Genomic DNA, 24,670 nt, shown 5'->3' with positions numbered 1-24,670 from the left:
GTCATGGCAGCCATCTTGGTCTGTTGACCGGTCCCCAGACACACTTTCTAACCTAGATACCCCAATGATGATTGTGGCTAAGTTTGGTTTAATTTGGCCCAGTAGTTTCATAGGAGAAGATTTTTGTAAAAGTTGACGACGACGGATGACAGACGCAAAGTGATAGGAAAAGCTCACTTGGACCTTTTAAAAATGAATGAAAAACAAATATGTTACATATAAACAAATGACAACCACTGAATTATAGGCTCCTGACTTGGAACAGGCACTTACATAAATAATGTGGCGGGGTTAACATGTTAGCGGGATCCCAACCCTCCACCTAACCTGGGACAGTGGTATAACAGTGCAACATATGCGTTTACTTTTCTACATTGGTTGAGGTATGGGGGAGGGTTGAGATCTCACAAACATGTTTAACCCCGCTGCATTTTTGCACCTGTCCCAAGTCAGGAGCCTCTGGCCTTTGTTAGTCTTGTATTATTTTCATTTTAGTTTCTTGTGTACAATTTGGAAATTAGTATGGTGTTCATTATCACTGAACTAGTATATATTTGTTTAGGGGCCAGCTGAAGGACGCCTCTGGGTGAGGGAATTTCTCGCTACATTGAAGTCCTGTTGGTGACCTTCTGCTGTTGTTTTTTTATTTTGTCGGGTTGTTGTCTCTTTGACACATTTCCCATTTCCATTCTCAATTTTAACATAAAAATATGTGCACTTTAAAATCATTCCACACACTTATTATTGTGGCCTTATTTCTGAAAGTAAACCAAGTAAAGACAAAATGGTTACAAAACCATCAAGTCTTAACGTTTGTCACACCAAAAATTAAGTTCAGATCAAGGTCAAATGAAACTTGTCAATCAGACATGTACACCTGACAATCTTTCTGTACACAATATATTGTGGCCCTTTTACTTGAGAAAATCCAAGAAACAAACAAAACCACAAAAATCTCAAAATTGTCTAATGAACCATGTAAATGAGGTAAATTCAGATAGCCTGCCAGACAGTTTTCATGGTTGGGTTTGCTTTATTACAAAACAAACCATGAAAACTAAACATTGATCATTAAACCATGAAAACAAAACATTGATCATTTAACCATGAACACTAAACATTGATCATTGAACCATGAAAACTAAACATTGATCATTAAACCATGAAAACAAAACATTGATCATTTAACCATGAACACTAAACATTGATCATTAAACCATGAAAACAAAACATTGATCATTTAACCATGAACACTAAACATTGATCATTAAACCATGAAAACTAAACATTGATCATTAAACCATGAAAACTAAACATTGATCATTTAAAAACCATAAAAACTAAACATTGATCATTTAAAAACCATAAAAACTAAACATTGATCATTAAACCATGAATATGAGGTCAAATTCAGTTAATACATGAAAGACAAAAATTCAAACACTAGATGTTGTTTTTTGGCTGTGTTACATATTTGTTTTTGTTCATCATTGTGTACATGTGTACATAAATAAGGCCATTACTTACCTTGTTTGAACTGTTTTACATTTTTTTATTTAGTGGCCTTTTATTGGTAACTATTTGTTATAGGTTTTGCTCATTGCCGAAGGCTGTATGGTCATCTATAATTGTTAACTTCTGCTTTATTAGGTCTCTTGTGTAAAGCTGACTCATTAGCAATCAAACCACATTTTCTTTTGACCAACCTAAAAATTGCTATTTTTCATTGTGTTTTTTGACAAATGAATAAAAATAACAAATTCCATTTTTCAATCTTTTAATTATCATCAATAACAATTCATAAAAGTAACAAGTTAATAACAATAATTATCCAGTAAATAGCACTATAACAGTTCTAAGTTCATATAAATCTATAAATTGTCATTCTAAGCCTTTATAACATTGCAAGGGTACGTAAATCAGTTGTGCCATTCTTCTTTTTAAAACTTTCTCTGAATTTTAAAAGTTTTTTTACAACAGAATTTTTCCTTTCAACATGAACTTGTTCATCATTGGAAGTAACAACAGGTTTCTTAAATACTTTATCATCTGGACTGTCTTTGGCTTTATAGTTCTGCATATTGGCCTTTGTACTACATCGAGGAATTGTTTTGGATGAATTGTAAAGTGGGTATTCTATGCTCAAACTGTCAGACAGTATTTCATTCTTGTGTGTAGATTTCCCTTTTATCAAAGACATTCCATTAACTGTCTCATTTGGAAGTAGATTTGGTTTTGAAGCCATCTTGTGAGACCTGACCGTGACCTTTGACATCTGTCTAGATGAATGGGACGGCCTGTTTGACCTTTTCTTTACTGTTCTCAAATAAGATTCCTCTAGAGGCACATCCGTTGAGGAATGTTGAAGAGACCATGTGAATACACTTTCTGTATTGGAATTAGCAATAGTTGCTTCCCTTTTGTTAGATACAGTTATTTCCCTTTTGTGAGATACATTTGATGAAAATGGCTTCATCTGAAGGTCTTTAATCTTGATTATAGGTGAAAAAGACTTGTGGATTTTTCTCTCAGGACGTGGTTTATACAGCAATGTTGATGAAGCTTTTGGAACAGATACTCCCCTGCAAACTGGTTTACATCTCTTTTGATCTACTGGTTCTTCCATCATGGTGGAAGAGGCCAGAGGATTTGAACCTTGACTTTTTGATGATCCAAATGATTGTTTCTTCTCTTGGTTTCCATTAACAAAATTCCCAGTAACAAATGAGGTAGAAAATTGAAATGAATCTTCTAGATTATAAATAATCTCTTCTTCACATCCTTCTACCTCCCTTTCAATAAATACAGTTTCGTCCTCGTCATCAGATAACTCAGTATCAGTAGACATTGGAGAGTGTTCTGAATCACTGCATCCATCAGATTGAAGCTGGTCTCTGTATGATTTGGAGTCATTTAAAGTGTTGATTAGCAGGCATTTCTGAATGTCTAAATCTGTTAATCCTTTAGGTGTAAGCATAAAAGTGGGGGTCATGGGATCAACTGGTACAAGATTTTTGTTTGGAGTAACCGGGAACTGTGATTGGTTCATCCCAGCAGTGGACAATACGTCTTTGAATTGTTGTCGTAACTCCTCAAAATCTGCTAAGAATTCTTGTTCTTGTCTTTTGATAGCAAGCTAAATAAGAAAAAAACAAGTTTTTAAAATAGTTGAATTTCAAAATTTGTATCTAATTTCGTTGTTAACACAGAACATATTTAATATACTTTATTGTAAGAACAGAAAAAAAATATAATTTCATTGTTAATACAGAAATGTTAAATGACAAAAATCAAATTCATTGTAAATACAAAAAATTTCAAATGTCAGTGTTTGGACAGAAATTTGTTGGCTAGTTTTGTTTTTCTGGTATCACATGGAAACCTTCTAAGAAATATTTCAAAAGGATAATTATGAAAACAAATATATTAGATAACTTACCATATTTGCTTCTAACATTTGGTAGTTTTCATTTTGGAAGCCATTCTGCATATCTGCATCTTTCAAAGTCCAATCTAAAGAAATAAAAAATTATAATAACAATTTCTTGTATTTTCTACACATTCAATTTATTGAAAAATTCACTTATTACTATGGACTATTTTCTGAACAGTAAAAATAGTTAATATTTACTTATTGTTCAATAAATTGGAAATACAAATTATGTTTTTTTTCAACAATTAACTTTAAAAGTAGAAGTTAAAAGATCCTAAATTTTATATTAAACTTACCATTTAAATCATTCAAGTTCTTCATGATGATATCTTCTCCAATATTTTAATTGTAAGTTGTTAACATGTAAAACTTGTAGATTATTAGATAAAGAAATGAAATTGCAATTGATGACAAATGTAGATTTCAGATAACATATATACCTAGGCTATACAACTGTGTGAAAATTACTTACAAGTAATTATTACACATTACAGATTAATTAGTAATTAATGCAGTCATCAAGTACTTGTTAATTATGTATCTTTAGGTTAAATTAACAAGTACTTAATTTAATGAATGAAGTACTTGCAATTTGTACCTCAAGGCTAAATGAGATTAAATTTTGTGTTAATTAACAATTCTGCTTGTGTTAATAAGCTGTAAGAAAATTGACACATTTTTAAAGTCAGAAAATGAGTAGGATGTAATTACATGATTAATTAACAAAAGTGCTTTTAATTAGTAGTTTTCTGAATGATTAATAACATATGCATTGGTCACATTTTGATTTCAATTCTACCAATACAAGGAAATTTTATAAAAATGTTTTAACTCTGTGTTGGTCATTTGAAATAAATGTTGAAATTGCAAAATTGACTTTAATTTAAAACTACCCTAGTCATTCCTAGTCATAAACTTTTTAAAATAAAAAGTTCTTGTGGAACAATATGCAATCGTAATTATGTTGTTAAGAAGTACATGTATATTGAAACATTTTTTTTGATAGGTGCATTATTTTATCTCTATTGTTACCATGTTCAAAAGAAATTACTGGTTATTTAGAAAAGGTTTCAATAAAATTCTAAGCTTGTTTTTCATAGCCAATAAGATGGTTTTCAAGATAAAAAGTCTACATGTTTTCATTCTGTTATATGACGATTATATGTCAATTTTCCATGCTGAACTGAAAATGACCTATACAAAATGGTCACTGTACTGCCTTCAACATTTAGAAAAGTACACTGTTTAGTCAACTTGGCATGAAAAACATGACAATTCAACCAAGAAATGGCCTATTTTATAACTAAACAAACTAGAGCCTCTAAAGAGCCTGTGTTGCTCACCTTGGTATATGTGAATTAAACAAAGGAAGCAGACATTTCATGACAAAATTGTGTTTAGGTGATTGTGATGTGTTTGTACATCTTTCTTTACTGAACATTCTTGCTGCTTACAATTATCTCTATCTTTAATGAACTTATCCTTGTAGTTTCAGTGGAAAACAGTTACATATAGTCAATGGTCCTGTCAATCTGAAATTAACATCTTCAACATATCCTTCGCCTGCAGAATGATAGAAGGAGGAGAAACACTGCAGTCCGAGGTCAGTATTAGTAAAAATTTACAAATTTTATGAAAATTGTTAAAAATTGATAATAAAGGACAATAACTTCTTAGGGGGTCAATTGACCATTTTGGTCATTTTGACTTATTTTTTAGTCTTAAATTGCTGTACATTATTGCTGTTTACAGTTTGTCTCTATCTATAATAATATTCAGGATAATAACCCAAAACAGCAAAATTTCCTCAAAATTACCAATTTAGGGGCAGCAACCCAACAACTGGTTGTCCCATTCATCTAAAAATTTTAGGGCAGATAGATCTTGACTAGATAAACAATTTTACCCCCATGTCAGATTTGCTCTAAATGCTTTGGTTTTTGAGTTATAAGCCAAAAACTGCATTTTACCCCTATGTTCTATTTTTAGCCATGGCGGCCATGTTTTTTGATGAAATGGAAATTTAAACACAAACTTTATTCTAGATACCCTAGGAATCAATCAGATGAAGTTTGGTTTGAATTGGTTCAGTAGTTTCAGAGGAGAAGATTTTTGTAAAAGTTAACAACGACGGACGCAAGACGACGCCCACGACGGCGCCGCCGCCGAACGCCAAGCGATGAGAAAAGCTTTTTATGTTTTTTAGTGTGCATGCACTGATTATGAAATACTCTATACCTTTTCTTTTCTATTATATTTACCAGTCTCAAGATCCATTGATGCATGTGTAACATCTATATAGCTAGTGATAAAAAGCCTGGTTTCAGGACATTTAAAGAATGTTTTAAACAGAAATGGCAAGAAAAAATTCCACCACATTTCTGTGCGAAATAGCATTTTATTTGGTTGTCAGGTTAAAGACTCCATCTATCTTCGATATTTAGCCAATTGTTTTATTTCATATATACTAACTTGCTTTGTAAATCTACATCTAAATGGAGCCTAGGTGTGCCTGCTGGTGCTGGAGGCGTTTTCCTAGCTGACTTCAACAATTCTGCAATTAAAATAACTCATTAATGTAACAATTCTGCAATCAAAATAATTCAATAACAAAGTTGTATCAATACTAATTTTAAACAAGTTCTTTTTTTATTTACACAACGGTAGTTAAAAAAGTAAATATAATCAAAATTGAATGTTAATATCAAAGATCAGCTCATCCTGTGCATACCAGCATGTCAAGGCATAAGACTAAGAAAAGTATTGCTAAATCCTAGATTATTTCTTGCCTTTTACTTGACACAATGAGACTTGTGTAGGTATATTTTACTTGACACAATGAGACTTGTGTAGGTATATTTTACTTGACACAATGAGACTTGTGTAGGTATATTTTATTTGACACAATGAGACTTGTGTAGGTATAATTTACCTTGATTTGAGTCTGAAAATTTCATGCCAGCAGGAGGTCCAATCCATCCCGTTGTAGCCGAAAAGGATTTTGGCGGTCTTCCAGTTGGATCAAATTTTGCTCCTTTTACTGAAACAAAATTATGCAAAGCTCAGTAAACTCACATGTCAGAAATTGTGGAGAGTAAATAAATAGATTTGACCCTAAAATAAACTTCCTGTGTGAATATTGTTTAAAGCAACAGTTGTGTTTAACATTAATATAATTAGGGGTTTATGAGTCAAATGGTCAAGAATTTCCAAAATTTCCTTAATTTTGTGGCTGTATAACTGATAAAAGATTTAAAAACAAAATTATAAATGAAAGAAACTGTATAGTTTTATTTAAGGACCAATCTTGCTCCTCCTTTACTCCTCTTTATAGATGTTATTGTGTGAATCAAACTTTTCTATTGAATATATTTAACTCTTTCCTCCATAATGACGCCTTTTGAGGCCTCACTCAGTGTAGTACCTCAGTTGAAACAATTTGACTACAAAATGTCTGCATCAGACTTTAAAAAATCTGTATTCAATATGAAAAGGATACTCATGAGAATATCTGATTTTAATTTCATTGATGAAATATTCATTTTCACCATGCATTAATACTTTAAATCTGATGATTTTTTTATTGAAAAAATCCTATGCAAATCAAGTATGTAAGAAAAAAAATCCATAAAAGAAAGGGTTAAAGAACACATAAAGATAAGGTAAAGATGATGTAGTTATATATTGCTTGTGCAATAGTAAAACCTAGACCTTTTTTAACAATTATATCCTATAAGAAAATGAATGGGATAACACTAAAACAGTAACTACTAACCTGCAATGCCTGGTGAACGTTGGACGCATTCTTCTTTAGCACTTTGAGGACGTTGTTTTCTACCAGTAGGAGGGTGATGTTTCCTCGCTGATGTTTTAGCACTTGATGGCCTTGATGATGCTTTTGTGTTGGCTTTAAGAAGGTCAGGTATAGATGCATTACTTCCCCTGAAAATAAAGATTTCCATGCCTTGTAATGTTTCAACTGGTAACTTATCATATTTATATGAATGAAATGTTTATTTCAGAGATAAAAAAAAGTTTCTTTTACAGATCCATAAATACTAAAATATCATAAATGAAATCATAAGTGTCAAGTATACAAGAGTGGTTCTGATAATTACCTCCCTTGTCAGTAAATAAATGTATGTAAAATATTCTTTTTCACAGGTTCGTTTTGCTCAGTGTTTAGTTTTTTCTATGATGCATTTTTGCATTTTTTTTCATGGTTTTCTGCCATTGTAAGTTTGTTTTCAATTTATGAGGTTATAATGTAAATGTCTGCTTGGTATCGTCAGACTTTTTTTGAACTATGACAATGTTAAATGATGTTTAAAAAAAATTCACATTCACATAATGTATTAATGGTTGATTTTTAAATATAGATACATTTAAATTGGTTTTAATTTAGTACATGCAAATAATTAATACCTGTAAAATTAGTATACTTATGTTACAATAGTACATGTATTGTAGACTAGTGTACATGTTAGACATTTTACATGTCATGCATGTAGATGCAATCCTTATAATAAACAATTCAATTTTGTCCTAGATGCATGTAGTAATATTAAGTTACATTTTTTTTTATATATGCAGCCAACAATGGATTCTTTAGATGCTCCTTCTTTGATTTGTTTGAGAAAAACATCCCCCCCTTTCCCCACAAAAAAAATCAAAATTCCACAAAATATGATACTTTGAGAGTATGTTTAATATATTACCAGGCAGTTCTCTGAGAATTAACAGACTGTATAACAGGTTCTGGCACTAGATTGGTAAAACTGTTACTTCTCTGTGATGTTAAGTTTGTAGCTTTAAGGTCTTTTTTATTTGCCAGTCCAAAGTTATAGACAGACATTGGTTTGACCTGCTGCAGATGATTTAGTGATACATTTGATGATTTCAGCCATTTCTAAAAAGTAAACATGTTGGTACATAAACATTGTATCATTGTATAACAACTATGAAAGCAATTACAACTGATAAAGACAGACAATGTAATGATAAATCATGAATATGTATCACTCACTCAGTGTGTACAAATGGGATATGTGTATAATGTATTTACATACATGTTTAAATAACCAGGAGGGGACATACAATATGTACATGACATACATTTTAAGCAATGTTTCTTTGCTTAAATATTTTGATAAAACTGAACCAAACAGACAAGTATAAAAGCAAATTATTATATCACCAATTATTTGTCATTTATCTCAAAGCTTATGTTTGCCCTTCTAAGCGTTCTAACAATTCAATTTCAGAGTCAGTACATCTTCTTTTTTCTTTTTATATTTTTCAATAAAAAGATAACCACCAAGATGTAGAAAACTTGCACATGTGTCACACTTTATCATAGATATTTATTAAAGATACAGGAACTGTAAGAAAAAAAACCATTTCAAATTTTGTTATTTTGGTTTTCTGTAGTTTTTAAAATTGCTCAGTCTCCTATTGATTAAGACTTGACATCAATAAGCATATGCTCTATTTCTAAGAAGGAGATACATGTATAAATGTAAACTACAAAATTGTGTACTTAAGGCTAAGTATACACCTTATCTTTATTTATATGCCATTGCTGGTCATCATAAACATGATAAAGGTTCCTGAAAAATCTTAATGTCATAATACAAAATAGTTCAAGTCATGCAAGTGGTGAAGATTCAAGGGTAGAAATGACCTTTGTTGTCAGACATCATTCAATTTTAAATCAATTTTTTTGGTAATAACAAGTGAAACTGTGAGTCACTGATGATACCCCCGCCGCAAGTGGATAATATTAATAGTGTAAAAATATGCAAGTGTTTGGTAAACAGGAAGTTGTCAAATGATCAATCTGAAAACGCATCACACGGTATAGCTGACTTAGATAAACCCTGAAACCAAATTTCAGAAATCCTTGTATTGTAGTTCCTGAGAAAAATGTGACGAAAATTTTCAACTTGGCTATCAAGTGTAAAATCATACAAGTGTTCGGTAAACAGGAAGTTGTCAAGTGATCAATCTGAAAACGCATCACAGGGTATAGCTGACTTAGATAAACCCTGAAACCAAATTTCAGAAATCCTTGTATTGTAGTTCCTGAGAAAAATGTGACGAAAATTTTCAACTTGGCTATTATGTGTAAAATCATACAAGTGTTCGGTAAACAGGAAGTCGATGAATGATGAATCTGAAAACGCATCACACGGTATGGCTGACATATATAAATGTTGATTCCAAATTACAGAAAGAACAGGAAGTCGATGAATGATGAATCTGAAAACGCATCACACGGTATGGCTGACATATATAAATGTTGATACCAAATTACAGAAAGGGTGGATGTGTAGTTCCTGAGAAAAATGAGACGAAAGTTTCATGGGACGGACTGACTGACGGACGGACTGATGGACGGACAGACAGAGGTAAAACAGTATACCCCCCTTTTTTAAAGCGGGGTATAATTATTTAATTATTTATTTAGCTATATATTTTTTCTGCAGTGCCACATCATAAATACAAATGTACCAATGAGTTTTATACAAAAGTGACGTAAATTTACCAGTGTGATTCAAATTACAGAGAGATTATAGTGTCAAGTTGACACTTCTAAAGACATGAAAGACTAAAGACTAAAGATCTCACACAGGTTCCCGTAAAATTTTGATGTCATAATACAAAATATCTGACGCCACAATGAAAAAGTGAATGTTGTGTGTGTCAAAAGTTCAAGCAGCCGGGTCAGCCGTGATTAGTGATAAGGTGAATTGTCCAAAAGGAAGTCATCTTTCATACATGTACAACAGGCTTTTTTTTTAGTTATACTCATGAGGGTACCCCCATTACAATCCTCTGAGCACAGAAGTTTGAAAACTTAGTAGTAACAGTGTATAAATATGTCAAACTCGACTATCACAGTAGAGCTTTCTCTCTGTACTCTGAGACTGAGGATATAGCATAAAAATCCAATTCTAAACAATTACGGTAGAATTAGCTTTTCTTGATTGCTCTGCTTCAGCACAATACTCATCACTACTGTAAGTGTCGGCTAAGTCATCCATTTATTTGCCTGTTGTCGTTGTCATTATAAAAAGTTGCGGAGAAAAATAATTAATAGAAGGCAGCCATATTGTTTACAATGGTTTCAAGTCGGATTTGTACCGAGCCTTCTGATTGGTTTATATAAATCATTCTTCCAATCAGAACATTCGTCTTCTTCGATTTTGGACAGTTATCCAACTACCATAGCAATATATGTTAACAATATGGCGGCACTGGGTCGTGGTGTAACTGTCACAAACAGTGCAGGTTTGTTTTTTACAGATCTGGCAGTTACAATTTTGAGCAATTATAATCGAAATTTACCACACACATATTTAAACTTCAATGTTATTGCAAAAATATGAATAATAAAAATATGCAAATATATTTTCTCAAAACCAGATCAACATCAGTTGATGTGTAAACAGATAAATAACCAATACTGTTGGTATCAGGCTTGTTCGCGACCAATACATGTTCCCATCTTACACTCACAGGTTTGCGCCCTAGGTCCTTTTATATCCTACAACCAAACCAATAAAAACATGAAAAAGGTTGCAAACGTGTGTGTGAACAGACTTTGGGTGCGAATTAGTCCAAATAATTATGACGTCTTGAAAGGCTATTTTAATTTTTTTCTTTGACGCCTTACATCGTCGAAGTAAGGCGTCAAAGAAAAAAATTATAATAGCCTTTCAAGACGTCATAATTATTTGGACTAGGTGCGAATGTGTATATGTGAAAAGGGGGAATGTGTTATAGGGCGAACAGACCTCAAATGACTGAATAAGAATGTCATTATCCGAATGACACCTGGAATGACCGAATAACAATGTCATTATTTGAATGACACCTGGAATGACTGAATAACAATGTCATTATCCGAATGACACCTTTGAATGACCTACATGTAGTCTGACATTGGGACCCACGAACCCAGCTTGTCTGGCAAAATAGTCGTTGTACGTCAGAGTAATCTCGAACTAGGAATGACCGAATAACACTTTTAAATTGTATTTCAAGCAAATATTTGTGACTTTTTAACATGGATTTATCAGAATTACCCACTGATATTTTAACATCTTTTTGTTCTGGTGAAGGAAACAGGAAACTTTATCACTTTCATAAAAACAAAAACCAACAATTCAACAAAATCATGAACAACTGATTGTTATTTGCATGGTCCTGATCCTAAGGTCAAAATTGACACAACTTAATGAACTTGTCTCTCTTGTACTAGTGTAACTTCCTCTTATGGTACACCATTTCTCATAGAAATTTCTCATGTAGTAATAAAAAAATTATTTTGTGCTCAGGATCAGGTTTCCGGATTTGCAGTTCTTAGAAACAGGCTGATCTAGATAAATCAGGGTTCTGATTAATGTGAGACCATGAGTCATGGACTCATGTAAATCTGTCTGGACTCAGGTGAGTCCAAAGATGCATCAACTTTAAGATGAAAGATTTTGTATAGCTTGAACACACATATCATGATTTCTCATACAATGTCTTATAAAAAATTGTTTAACACATAATTACTTGTCAGTTTTTTATTCCCCATTTATGGGCATTATGTTTTCTGGTCTGTTCGTTGGTCCCGCTTCAGGTTAAAGTTTTTGGTCAAGGTAGTTTTTGATGAAGTTGAAGTCCAATCAACTTGAAACTTAGTAAACATGTTCCATGTGATATGATCTTTCTAATTTTAATGCCAAATTAGAGATTTTATCCCCTTTTCACGGTCCACTGAACATAGAAAATGATAGTGTGGATGGGGCATCTGTGTACTGGGGACACATTCTTGTTTTTACTTCGTCTTATGCATTAGACTAGTAGCTAAATTGGTGCAGACTGAAGACTTGATAATAACAATCATTCGTATCAGATAAAATTCAGTTATGATGATCAAAATATATGTATTGGTATTATTATGATGAAAATAATGTTGAAGGCCGTACCTTGACCTATAATGGTCTACTTTTATAAATTGTTACTTGGATGGAGAGTTGCCTCATTGGCACTCATATCACATCTTTCTATATCTATATATCACTTTTTTTCAGTTAAATCAAGTAATTTGTATGAATTCTGAGATGTGACATGAAGTAAAAAAAATCAATTGCTTCTTCTAATAAATAAATCCATCAACCATGGCCGATAAAAGAAAGCGTAAGACTGAGTATGTTGTGTCTGGTGGTGTTGACACAAGTTTAACTAAGGACCAGCCTGATGAAGATGTACAAGAAGCAAACAAGGAACCAGAAAAACAAATTAAAAATGAAAAGAAGGAACAAGTGGAAAAGACTGCCCCAGAAAAAGTACCCCCACCACCCGAAAAACCTAAAGAAATGACCAGTGATCTAGGTGGCGGGGAATTTCTTAAGACTCAAGGCAGTGAAAACCCATTTAATGTAAAAATATCAACATATAAAATAGATCCAAAACTGATAAAAGTTGATCAGTTTTACCCATCATTAGAACACCAGTTTAATAAATCCAATACCAAATTTCTGGAAGAACAGGATAACAGAGTTGAGAAAGCAATGAAAGAAATAGTGGAAGAGTCTTCCACATTTACCTATGACGAAACAAGTACCAGTGGAATTGATGATACACAGAATTCTATGGCATTGGTGAAAGCTCCTGAGAAAGCTGAAGAAGAGAAACAACCTGATGACAACAATTCAGCTAAACAACAGGTATGGTATATATTGTTTAGATTTAAAATACAAAAAAGAAGATGAGTTATGATTGCCAATGAGACAACTATCCACAAAAGATTAAAATGACACAGACATTAACAACGGTAAAAAAAATTAGAATCATACAAAACTTAAAGTTTAAAGTTTTGTAGTTGAAATGGCTTGTCTAAAAGTTAATTATACACTGTACAGTACATGTATATAAAATGTATATTTGTATTTGTGAAGAAGAAAAATCTAGTTTTGAAAAAATAAGATCAAACCAACTTTATGTGTGTGACATGTATGTGCATGAACATGTACAAATGTAACTATGTATATTTTTATTCCACTGTGCATTGATTTGGTATTGATTCATGTGCATGTATGTTTTATATCTCTTTATGTATTAAAAAGGTGAAATGAAGTATGTTTTTCAATACAAATGTACTACACATGTACAGTAATTCATGTTCAAATCAAAACTATATTTTATTAATTGTTAAATCGTTATACAGTTCCTAGTTAATGTAGTATTGCTTTTTAGAAAGAAAAACCAGCATTTGCCAAAGTTTTCTTTGGGGTGAGAAACAGAATCAATATAAGAATACACAGATAATTCACAGTACCCTGTTCAGTCTGTTGTTTGGCAGTTCTGAAAACAATCCACCCTTATTATCCTTTGTTTATTTAATTCTAATGTTTGTTGTCACTGTTACATTTGTAAATACACTGTAACTCATGCTGCATTCCTCCCTTCTTAATATTATGATTTTATTTTTTAATTTTCTGTGCATTTAAACCTGTTCCTAACAATTGGATACATTATTTACTAACCACACCTTGTTTTGCTTGTTGTACATGCATGACATGATTGTATGTGTTTTTTACTGAAATCTTATTTAAGGAGTATTATACTCACAGAGTTTTATTAAATTCTAGTTAAATAATGATTCTACCAATTATTCCATCAATTATATGATATTCATTCATATCATGAGGCGATTTGTTGCAGTTTTTCACTTAATGTAAGAAATTCTATGCTAACAGACATGACAGAGGCATGTGATAAGGAAATTAAAATACATGAAAAAAAAATACAAAAATTTAAATAATAAATCATTGACAAACTGACAATATTTTCACATCAATCATACAATGTATATAGAATAAGCATCATGTTTGCTATATTTGCTTTTGATGAACAATGTGAATTTGAAACTCTGCAGCAACACTGATAATCTGAAATCTCTTGGAAACTTAACTGTGACTGAGTGTTCAATTGGTCATATTTTGTTATCTACAAAACATTCATATGATTTTTTTTATTCAATTCAATTTGTATTATTGCAAATTTATAATCTGCACAACTACCTTTTTTCCTTTATATTTCATAAGTTATATTATATATCTATCTAGATTATAATTAATTTACATTATGTTTTTTTGTCCAGGCAGCATCAAGTGTATTTGCTACTGCTGTAGACGAACAAACTTTAGATGATGCTAAGCGCCGCCAACAAACCCTGTTTCAACCAGAGTCATGGGAACCAGTCAGTAAATATTCACCAGGAATGCAAGAGATAATTGATGCCAGGGCAAATGAACAGTAAATATTCTTGTTACACATATATGCCAAAAAAATAGGGTGTTTTATGGGACTCAGTCAGTAGTTCACAAAACTTATTTTAATATGAACTTTTTCACCAGGTAGTATTATTTCTAGATATGCACTCAAACTGCAGCATAAAACAGTGTATTGGATGCTTACATGGTAGGTATTCGGAAATGGCAAAAATTCTAGGATGGACACAGTTAGAAATCAATGTGACATTATAACAAGAATGATATTAGCAATATAGTTCAGTGTCCAGCTAGAAATTGAAAGGGGCAGGGTAAAAGTAGAGGGCAGGGCAGTTTTTTAGGATAGAAAAGGCACTGGGAATGGGCAAAAGGGCACACACTTCTATTTTGGGCTAACAAGACCACTGTACAGTTCATTTGCCAATTATCAATTTGAATTTCTAAATTTATACATTTTTCATAAGAATTGTCTCTCTTTTCAATTGAAGACTGATATATACAAATATATACTGATATATCTGGCCATTGTTAGTCTTGTATTTTTTAAATTTTAGTTTCTTGTGTACAATTTGGAAATTAGTATGGCGTTCATTATCACTGAACTAGTAAATATTTGTTTAGGGGCCAGCTGAAGGACGCCTGCGGGTGCGGGAATTTCCAGCTACAGTGAAGACCTGTTGGTGACCTTCTGCTGTTATTATTGTTTTTTTTATATGGTCGGGTTGTTGTCTCTTTGACACATTCCCCATTTCCATTCTCAATTTTAAAAATTGTACTGGATAAAATGAGCTTCAGTTCACCCAAAGCTTGATAACTGAAAGTGATATATAACAGTATATGCATTTCAACCAGATTTTAGTGATTGATTGATAGATTGATTGTTGTTAGCTTTATTGCTGCATTTGCACAGAAAGGCTATATCTCAGCAATAAAATTTTAGTGAAAAATAACAACAGGTTTCAAATATTTTCAAAGGTTTTGAGCTTAACAAATAATTAAATGAGATAAAAAGATTTGAAAAAACAAAAAGGTTACACACATGAAACGCACAAATAAACTTGTTCTATTTGCTAGAGTTAAAATTCTGTCCAACAAAGTTAAGGGAGACAACTAATTGTAGGGTCAACTACAGGAATGGCAAAAATACAGTATTATTGTATTCAAAATATTATGAATTGCAAATAAAAATTGTAATATTGTTTATACTTTCTATTTTCCAGTTTTGCTAAAGCTATGGAATTGAAGGAGAAGAAAGACTTTACTGGAACTATTAACTTTATCAACAAATCTTTAGCCTTGAGAGACTTACATATCTATTACGTAGAGCGAGCTGAAGCCTACATCCAATTATGTGATTTTCAATCAGCCATTTTGAATTACAAAAGAGTGTGTTTGATGGAGCCAGAAAATGATGATTATTATAAAAGACTAGCATTTTTGTTTTATTTCCAAGGACAAACATTATTTGATCAAAGACTTTATCCTGAAGCTCTAGAAGCATTTGCCAGAGCTGCAGAAATGGCACCTGATAATGTGGGATATCATATTAGGAGGTACTACTCAAAATCAATAACAGTTCACATAAATTAATTGCAATTTTATTAAGATGCTCCTGGGGGGGGGGGGGGGCTAATTCAATACTAAATTGATAAGGGGTGCTGCTTGGGTTCTTTTACCCCACCTTTTTCAAATAATTTAGATTTTAAAAATGTATACCTTTTCATTCATTGCGTAGGTAAGAATGTAAACTTTTCCCATATTGTTTGAATTTCATGTGGTGTATATAATGGTCTGTAATATTATAAGAGAGGAATACTTATAAAGTGCCAAAAAAGAAAAACTTGGTTGATAAAAACAGCTTGGAACACAAGAAAGAAGATAGATGAAGAAGTAATGGGGACTTTATTGACCTATTCCTATATTTCTTATAATTTTCCTGAGGCTGACCCATTCACATATTTCAGGCTTTAAAGGGGAAGTATAGGAAGTGCCCCCAAATTTTAAGGTTTTTGAATAAAAGAAATAGTAACCAAGTACAAATAGAAGGATAGTCACCTTCACCCTCAAGCCTTAACCTAATTCATTGAATATAGAGATACTTTTCAGATACATGTACATGTATGTTAAAATGCTAAATTCAGTTTGAATCAACATAATACAAGATAAGTGCATGACTCAACAGTAATGGAAAAAAGTAAAAGGTACATGTATGATATGTTTTTGTTCCATTTAAACAAACATGTACACTATCATTAAGAAGTACACATACAATGTATGTTCTACAAATTTTACCTTTATTTAAAATAAATTGTAATGACATGTTGCGTTTATTCACAATGTTAATGCAGTTATAACAATTATTTTTATTCTGAATTGTACATTCATGCGTATAAGATCAAGTTCCTGAATAAGTTCATTTGGTATTTTTTCTGTTTTCAGTATGACATGCTTAGCAGCCTTACACAGACATGGAGAATGTTTAGCTTTAGTTAATAAAAGATTAGAATCTGAAAATGACAATCCTGATCTATATATAATGAGAGCTAGATTACATGAAATGTTCAGAAATGTAAGTAATATTTCTGTAAAAAGAACAAGATTAAATAAATAGTTCATCTATAAAATTATTATTTTGAAATTTATAAGGAGACAAATTTAAAATACTGAATAGATAGACAATAACTGTTTAGTGTCTTTAAATATCAGCTGTATTTGTACGAGGCTAGGAAACAAGGTGTATGCGAGCTTTTAGCGAGCTACTACACCTGTTTCGAGCCGAGTACAAATACAGCTGATATTTAAAGACACTAAACAGTTATTGTCTTTATCCTGCAATTAATTCTGAATATTGTTTGTGTTTTGAAAGACACAAAAACTAAACATAGTAGCATTTATTTTCGATTTGTAATCCCTTGAGGCCCGCGTAGTAATATCAAAATCACACATTACGCTGAAGACGGGTTCGCAAAAAAAAGAATCTCGAGTTGTCAACAATATTACATCGATCAAGGTGAATAGTTATCTATGTTAACATAACAACTAATTTCAACAGTAAAAACAAATAACAAAACATTGTCAAATTTGAAACAGAAGTGTACGAGTTGTCCTACACTTCAGATTTGACATTCACTAAACATGCATGCTGAAATTGACATGGTTGATTTTGTAACACAATCATACACATTCAAGTTTTGAAATCGACAATTCTCATAGTCATAGGAAGGCAACTGGAATACACATTTTGAGGTCACACAGGTTCAAACAATACTCAGTCCGGCAGTGGGCGGAGATTTAAAGCGATATCTGTATAGTATACAGATACAGCATAGCGATATCCGTAGGGCTGTATCTGTATAGTAGGAGACCTAAATGCAGGATAAAAAGTAATCCTGAACTTCATATCGAAAGAACTGTGAAGATCTACGTAGGTAATAGTCTTTAAGTACTGAGGATTCCCTATTATTCATGGGATACCAAATTTTGTGGTTTTTGTTGGTACAGGTGAACCTCAAATTTAGATATTCAACAAATCACAAATTTGCTATTGGGTTGTAGTAGGCTTTGACAAAACCACGAAATCAAATATCCACGAAAAAATGCAAGATTTTCTCAATCCACAAAAATTGAAACCCACGAAAATAAATGTGAAGAAATCAGCCAAGAATGGGTCTTTAACACAGCTAGAAAACCCAGCACCTGCAGACGAGCTTCAGCTGGCCCTAAAAGAAATGTGTACATAGTAAATGCAAGAGAGACACAGTTTTGGTTGATAGCTTTATTTGATGTATAACTCAAAAATCACTAGAAGAAATAAAATAAACCATTGAACTATCTAGTGCCTAGGAATTAGAAATATATAATTAATGATTATGTGTAGTTTGTGTACAACCCATAAAAGCCTTTATTACTGACTTTACATTTGATTATATAATTAGGTTGTTAAAATGTTTAATCCCTTTGGTATTTTTCAGACCACATTGTGTTATTATGATGTGAAAGATGCCATGAAGTTAAATGAAGACCACCCTGAAGCCAAAGCAATGACGATTAAACTGGAGAAACGAGCTCTAGAGAATAAACATCATGCCATGCAATTAAACCTGCTTGGAAAACATAGAGAGGCACTGCAGAAAATATCTGTTGCTATAGAAACTGACCCAGCTGTTGCAGATTTTCATGTTCTTAGGTAATGGAAATTTTGCTTTTGATAAAGTTTGATGGAACTAAGTTTAACAAATGTTTGTGCAATAAAATGAATATCATAAGACCAAACAAAACTTAAGGTGATGTTTATATTTAGAAAAAGAGAGAATATGTTTTGTTAACAAAAAGCTATGTTATTTAAAATATGCGTAAACAGACCTTTTAGTAAAACTATATAAATTTACACAGGAATAATAAAATCTGGATGCAAGCTTGTTTTAAAGTTGTCTCCCATTTTTGGCTTAAAATGTAACTGTCAAGAGTGAGGTTCAGTTTAATAAAAGATAAAAGTCTTATGGTTGATTTTTTTCAGGGGTACATTACACAGAAGATTAGCTGATTTTAATGCTGCAATAGATGACTTCCTGTTGGCGCTAGATAAATGTGACCATAATGAAGAGAGTCCTGTCTATATTGAATCACAAAGACAACTTTTGTTGACTTACAATGATTTTGCTGTGGAATGCTTTACAAAAGGATTTTATGATGAAGCTATTATTTTGTTGAATAAAGCTATCAAAGGAGAGAAGAGAGAAAAGGGACTTTACATCAACAGGGGAGGTAATTAGTTAGTTAAATGATTTACACGAGTCCTTTATTGTTTATGATGTAGTCTTTGGTAGATTATTATATTGTTGTATTAGCTTCTATGTTTTTGCTTAAGGGGAGGAATTAGGCACACATTTCTTATATATAGTATCGATATCTGACTCAGTATTCCTATAAATGATGCATAACTGTGGTCTTTAGGAATACAATTCAAAAACCTGATCTAATTTTAACAGAATATTTAGAAGAGTATAGATTGTCTTTTTATATCTGAGATGTAATAAGAAAAGTTTTTTGTTTCGATTTGACAGAATTAGAAATAAGAACACCTTAAATCTTATTTTAGATCCAATATTGATTAACCATTTATTTTAAGTGCTAGAGTGAATAAACTAGGATCCTTTTATAAAAAAGACAATGGAACTGAAGACAGGGGACCCTTAAATATTTACCTGAATTTGTGTATATATATTGAGTTACCTAGTTATTGTCTTTATTTGTTTTTGTTGTTGTTATATGTCACAAACTGTAAAGTTTACAAAATGTATATGGCAATAAAACTTTTAATTGAATTGAATATATTTCTCTTTTAAGAATTTTAAATCAATTATTTCACAAACAATCTGTTAATATTTTCAGATTGTTTCTTTAGACAAGGAGATTATAATTTTGCTTTACAAGATTACCACCAAGCCTTAGACCTAGATTCCATGGATAGCAATGTGAAAAACCGAGTGTCAGTGATTTATAATGAATATGCTACTGTAGCATACCAAGATAAAAACTACCCTGTAAGTATACCATAAGTGGTAAATATTTTGTTAACAGTATTATAAAAAGAATAAATTTCTTTGTAGTATCTAAATGGTAGAATGACTTTGGCATTAATATAGTAGTAGATTGCTTCAAAAGTAAGAAATCTGAGGTAGCCATCATGGGACATAACTCTATTTTCAAATTATTCATTATTTCCCTTGTTAAATGCAGATTTTTAGATTCGTTATTTCTTATAAAACCAAGTTAATTGTACAAGATATTTTTACATATAATAACATACAGATTTTGTGCATGTACAAGGATGAGAAATAGGTGATGAACCTGGAGAACATACTTCTTGACAATTCTGATCAATTTACACAAAGTTTTTGATACTGGAATATTTTTTGAAATAAATAAGCAAGCACAAAAAAAACCACCAAACCCTGGAACTCCTTGTGTACACCATTTCCAGTTGCATTACACTATTTATTAGAAATATTGAATGAGTATGATTCTATGACTATATTATTCTATTCTACAGGAAGCAGAATCTAAATTTACTCTAGCACTCCAGTACAATATTAAGATGGGGAGTTACTATATATCAAGGTCCAGAGCAAGATATATGATGGAGGTAGGTAAAGATATGAATTAGGGGAGTATGTTGCTTATAATCCTTATATGAATATGAATACCAACAATATAATCTTTCTGATTTATTTTTTAATGTTGCAAATTTTAAGCATGCAGTGCATTTTATTGTGAGGTATAAATTTTGCTGTGTATATAACAAATAACAAGGCATGTTGAGCCTTTTTTGGGTCACTTGAATTTAAAAATGAATTGATATTATAAATCTAGCAAATAATTTCCTTCAGGTGTTCATATAAAAATAAGGAGATGTGGTATGATTGCCAATGAGACAAGTATCAACCAAAGTTTAAATGAAGTGGATGTAATAAATTATGGGCAACCATACAACTATTCAGTATGAGAAAAACCACATACCATATAGACGTCTGTAAAGTATGAGAAAAACCACATACCATATAGAGGACTGTAAAGTATGAGAAAAACCACATACCATATAGAGGACTGTAAAAGGCCATGACATAGAAATTATGAAACAATTCAATTGAGAAAAAAAGATTAGTCACATAGATAATTAATTCATAGTTTTGAATTTCTTCTCACATACTTGTATGATTTTTAACAGCCTCTTTATATTACGATTACAAGACATAACCTTCTCTTCGTTGATTTTTATTTTTTAGAATATGCAAGGTGCTAGACAAGACTTGATTATGGGACTTTTATTGGACCCTACTAATGAAGAGGTCCTGTCCATCCTGTCCAGATTGTTTCCAGGAAAGTCTGTTGGTGATGTGGTCAACAGTAGGGCTGCTGACCAGGCTAAAACAATCCTTCGTGGCATACTGTACCCAACAGTCCTAGTGCCTAAAAAATCATCTACAGTTGTTAGGTTAGTAACCATAGTTACCATAGTCTTATCACTTGTGATATTCCCTCTCCCACATATCTAAAATGATATCTTCTTATTTAAAAAACCTTTGAATACTATACTGTGGATTCATTTATTTGTGGGTTCCAATTTCCGTGGATTGAGCAAAACTTGATATTTGTGGATATTTGATTTTGTTTTTTTTAAGCAAAGTCTGCATACATTCCTTAAGAATATGTGTAATTTGTTGGACATTTAAATTTGTGGTTCGCCTGTACCAACGAAATCCATGATAATTTTTATCAAAGGAATATTAATGAATCCACAGTACTAAAGACAATTTTTTTATTTGAAAGGTTCCTTTCAGTTCATCTTATCATCCTTCCTTTGCCTATCACAGCTTTGAGAATGTGACAGCACCATACAATGTCTGAGGGCTATTCCAGAAAAAAATGTATGAGGGGGTTGGAAGGCACATTGTATTAATAATACATGGGTGATGGGTATCAGAGCAACTTTTCACACTATAATTCTCAATTACAATTGTATGGGTGGCGGGTGCTGACAAAAACTGCCTTCCAATCCCCCCCCCCCCCCTACATTTTTTTCTGGAATAGCCCTATGGAATAATAGTCGGACATCACAACATGTGAGGAGATCTTATCAAGCTTACTTTTCTCAAGCTTGAAACTGTATATGGTGGAAAAAAGACCATGAAAAGATAAAAAATAACACTTTATAAGATTTGTATAGATATCATTAAACATTAGCTGCTACATACAATGTGAAGCTTTTTGCTTGTACACTTGCCAAAAAAGATCCACATTGTGGCCAACTGTTGATATTTATCAAGATCAATGTGTAGAAGTTCCTATGATCTTTACTTATCCCAACAGGCTGTCCTTTTTCTAGGATTTTTTTTTTTTGGTAGAAATGGTTTGAAGAAACCACCTCACCTGCCACCAAATAGTGGTCTTACACAAAGTTTCTTATAGATGTCTTATTTAAAGTTATTATAGCATAGAAGCGTCTTTTTATACAAATAAGAGTTGTGACTGTTTAGAGTTGTACTTATTAAACTCTTATAACAAGTCTTATGAAAATAGTGTTTCAATAGTGCGTCCAAGGCTCTTTTCTGAATTAACATTCATCATGAATGCTCATAAACCTTGACTGTTAAAGTAACCACTGAGATCACTCTGAATAAGTGTAGTTTTCTATTTAAAAAGAGAATGTAGATTGAAAAATCTTTTTTTTTTAATTTAGTTCTGCAGATATAGAAGAATTAACAAAAGACCCTGGATTAATGTCAGCGTCTGCTAAGTCAACATGGAGCCAGGAAGATGCTGACATCTCTAATGTGGAGGAGAGAATGTACAAATCAGGAAGTTGTTTCCCTGACCTGAAAGCTTGTATGGATGAAAGAGATTTCAACTTGAAGCTGGCAGGAGAGAAGAAACAGGTAAATTACAATGTTACATTGAAACTAGGAAATTAATCTTTCAAATATGTGTTGAAAATTATGACCTCACTGGATTTTGAAAAATATGATCTTACTATCAGATTTTTTTTTATATAGATTTTAATTTCTGATACATGCATTGTCACTTTTGTTTTATTTCATGTATTTCGTCTTCTTACATACAACAGAATGTTTTTCTTATGAGATCAACAACCCGTATTGCCTTTGGGAAATTATTTCTCCAGTTTAGACTAATTGTGAGGCTTATGATATTTGTGCTGTTTGGTATATTTAAGAAAATTGTGTTTTTAATATAAGATTTTGATTTATATAATTATCTGGTTTTTTTATTATAGGTGCATGAGGATGTTAAAACTGTGATGATAGAAAGAAGAACTTTGAAATACTCCGGTGGGAGGGTGTGTCCCTTACCCCCTCCCTCATCCAAACCATTGTATGGCGGTCGTGCATTTAAGAGAAAATCCAGATTAGCTGAAGAAAGTGCAAATAAAGGAAGTAGTACAAACTGGAGACAATTTACACAGGGAATTCCAGTTGTTGATGCTTGAAATAAACAAGGGAGATAATATATAATTTGAACATTGAGTTATGTCCCATGGCATAATATGCAATGGTTACCTCTTTGGAGCCATAGGAAGTGTGTAAAGGCAATAATCACTGCCAGTTCTGTGGAATGCCAACACAGAGAGTGATGAATGAATGCATAGTTGCAGATGTCACAGGATGTGGTGTGATACACAGACTTAAGTGCTGAAAATAGTTCATGTCAAATTATGAGTGCCAATTGTATAAAGTTTCATAACCTGCATTAAATTCATTGTCATAAATTAAATCATGAACATTATCATAAACTGGTGTACTCTGCTGTCTGTGTGAATGATTTGTCAAAACAATATTTTGACTTAATGTATATATGTCTTCCTTCTAAGTAAAACCTCTATATAATTAGACATTCTGAAATATGTTAGGCTGGTTGATGTGTTGCATGAAAGTTTGAAAAATGATTAAGAAGATTGTTGGCTAATAAATACTTCTTTTTTCTTTGAACAGCTTTCACTATGAAGATAAGAACTGGCACATATATTTCATTTATTGGAAACTTGATCAAATTATTTTTAAGAGATTTTTTATTTCAAAATACACACAAACTTCAGAAAAAAACTTACCTGTACAATGTATTTGTTTGTTAAAAGTAATTTTGTAAGACATAGGTGCTTTTCAATGAAAAAGATATCTTTTTAAGTTTAAAACTTTTATTATTACAAATGCGCAGAGCACTAATGTCATTTATTTGATTAAATAAAGTGCAGTTATTTATTTATTTTAGTCGATCATGTTTATAAGGAATTATACCTGCATAGTAAAATGAGGTTAAAGGTTTATTTAATAATAAGACAATGATTTGCACGACAAAATACTCTAAATTTATTATACCATACATAAAATGTGTACCAAAGTAATTTGATGGACCTGCCATGGATTACTAATGATGA

The 24,670-nt window shown here is 31.9% G+C and overlaps 3 protein-coding genes across 4 annotated transcripts in view; 1 reads left to right on the top strand and 2 right to left on the bottom strand.

Annotated features, from left to right (window-relative positions):
• LOC134708455 (uncharacterized) overlaps window positions 1–10,551 on the bottom strand; it is a 38,282-nt gene extending 27,731 nt beyond the window's left edge. Inside the window, exons 1-5 of the mRNA XM_063568983.1 lie at window positions 10,402–10,551; window positions 8,152–8,342; window positions 7,209–7,375; window positions 6,366–6,473; window positions 5,906–5,987 (exon numbers count right to left, since the gene is read on the bottom strand). Coding sequence (XP_063425053.1) covers window positions 5,906–5,987; window positions 6,366–6,473; window positions 7,209–7,375; window positions 8,152–8,342; window positions 10,402–10,479 — 626 coding nt within the window. The 5' untranslated portion in view covers window positions 10,480–10,551. The remainder of the gene's footprint in view (window positions 1–5,905; window positions 5,988–6,365; window positions 6,474–7,208; window positions 7,376–8,151; window positions 8,343–10,401) is intronic.
• Window positions 1,839–4,917, bottom strand: LOC134708457 (uncharacterized). The gene is made up of 3 exons (XM_063568987.1): window positions 3,730–4,917; window positions 3,440–3,513; window positions 1,839–3,136 (listed from the first exon to the last, which is right to left on the bottom strand). Exons 1-3 carry the CDS (start codon window positions 3,752–3,754, stop codon window positions 1,895–1,897), a joined length of 1,341 nt encoding a protein of 446 aa, XP_063425057.1. The 5' UTR covers window positions 3,755–4,917; the 3' UTR covers window positions 1,839–1,894.
• An 82-nt stretch (window positions 10,552–10,633) lies between the features above and the next one.
• On the top strand, window positions 10,634–24,288 carry LOC134708456 (tetratricopeptide repeat protein 16-like). 2 transcript variants are annotated; one of them, XM_063568984.1, is made up of 13 exons: window positions 10,634–10,726; window positions 12,520–13,155; window positions 13,685–13,720; window positions 14,592–14,746; window positions 15,942–16,274; window positions 17,161–17,290; window positions 18,693–18,907; window positions 19,238–19,485; window positions 20,113–20,264; window positions 20,774–20,866; window positions 21,507–21,715; window positions 22,961–23,156; window positions 23,513–24,288. In XM_063568984.1, the coding sequence occupies exons 2-13, from the start codon at window positions 12,607–12,609 to the stop codon at window positions 23,723–23,725; spliced, it is 2,529 nt and encodes an 842-aa protein (XP_063425054.1). In that variant the 5' UTR covers window positions 10,634–10,726; window positions 12,520–12,606; the 3' UTR covers window positions 23,726–24,288. The 2 variants fall into 2 exon arrangements, with proteins under 2 accessions (XP_063425054.1, XP_063425056.1); XM_063568986.1 differs by lacking the exon at window positions 13,685–13,720 and having other exon boundaries at window positions 23,513–24,286.
• Window positions 24,289–24,670: the final 382 nt, after the last annotated feature.

This window comes from Mytilus trossulus, chromosome 2, assembly GCF_036588685.1.
Source record: "Mytilus trossulus isolate FHL-02 chromosome 2, PNRI_Mtr1.1.1.hap1, whole genome shotgun sequence".
NCBI classification, from domain to species: domain Eukaryota; kingdom Metazoa; phylum Mollusca; class Bivalvia; order Mytilida; family Mytilidae; genus Mytilus; species Mytilus trossulus.
This window is presented reverse-complemented; position numbering and strand designations above follow the sequence as displayed.

What these genes read in the sequence shown, in the direction of transcription:
- LOC134708457 (XM_063568987.1), bottom strand. Translation starts at nt 3,754, where the DNA reads ATGAAGAACTTGAATGATTTAAATG. An exon ending in GAACTTGAATGATTTAAATG is followed by an intron (nt 3,514 to 3,729) that starts GTAAGTTTAATA and finishes TTATTTCTTTAG; the next exon opens with ATTGGACTTTGAAAGATGCA. An exon ending in AAATGTTAGAAGCAAATATG is followed by an intron (nt 3,137 to 3,439) that starts GTAAGTTATCTA and finishes TTTCTTATTTAG; the next exon opens with CTTGCTATCAAAAGACAAGA.
- LOC134708456 (XM_063568984.1), top strand. Translation starts at nt 12,607, where the DNA reads ATGGCCGATAAAAGAAAGCGTAAGACTGAGTATGTTGTGTCTGGTGGT. An exon ending in GATGCCAGGGCAAATGAACA is followed by an intron (nt 14,747 to 15,941) that starts GTAAATATTCTT and finishes TCTATTTTCCAG; the next exon opens with TTTTGCTAAAGCTATGGAAT. An exon ending in TACATGAAATGTTCAGAAAT is followed by an intron (nt 17,291 to 18,692) that starts GTAAGTAATATT and finishes GGTATTTTTCAG; the next exon opens with ACCACATTGTGTTATTATGA.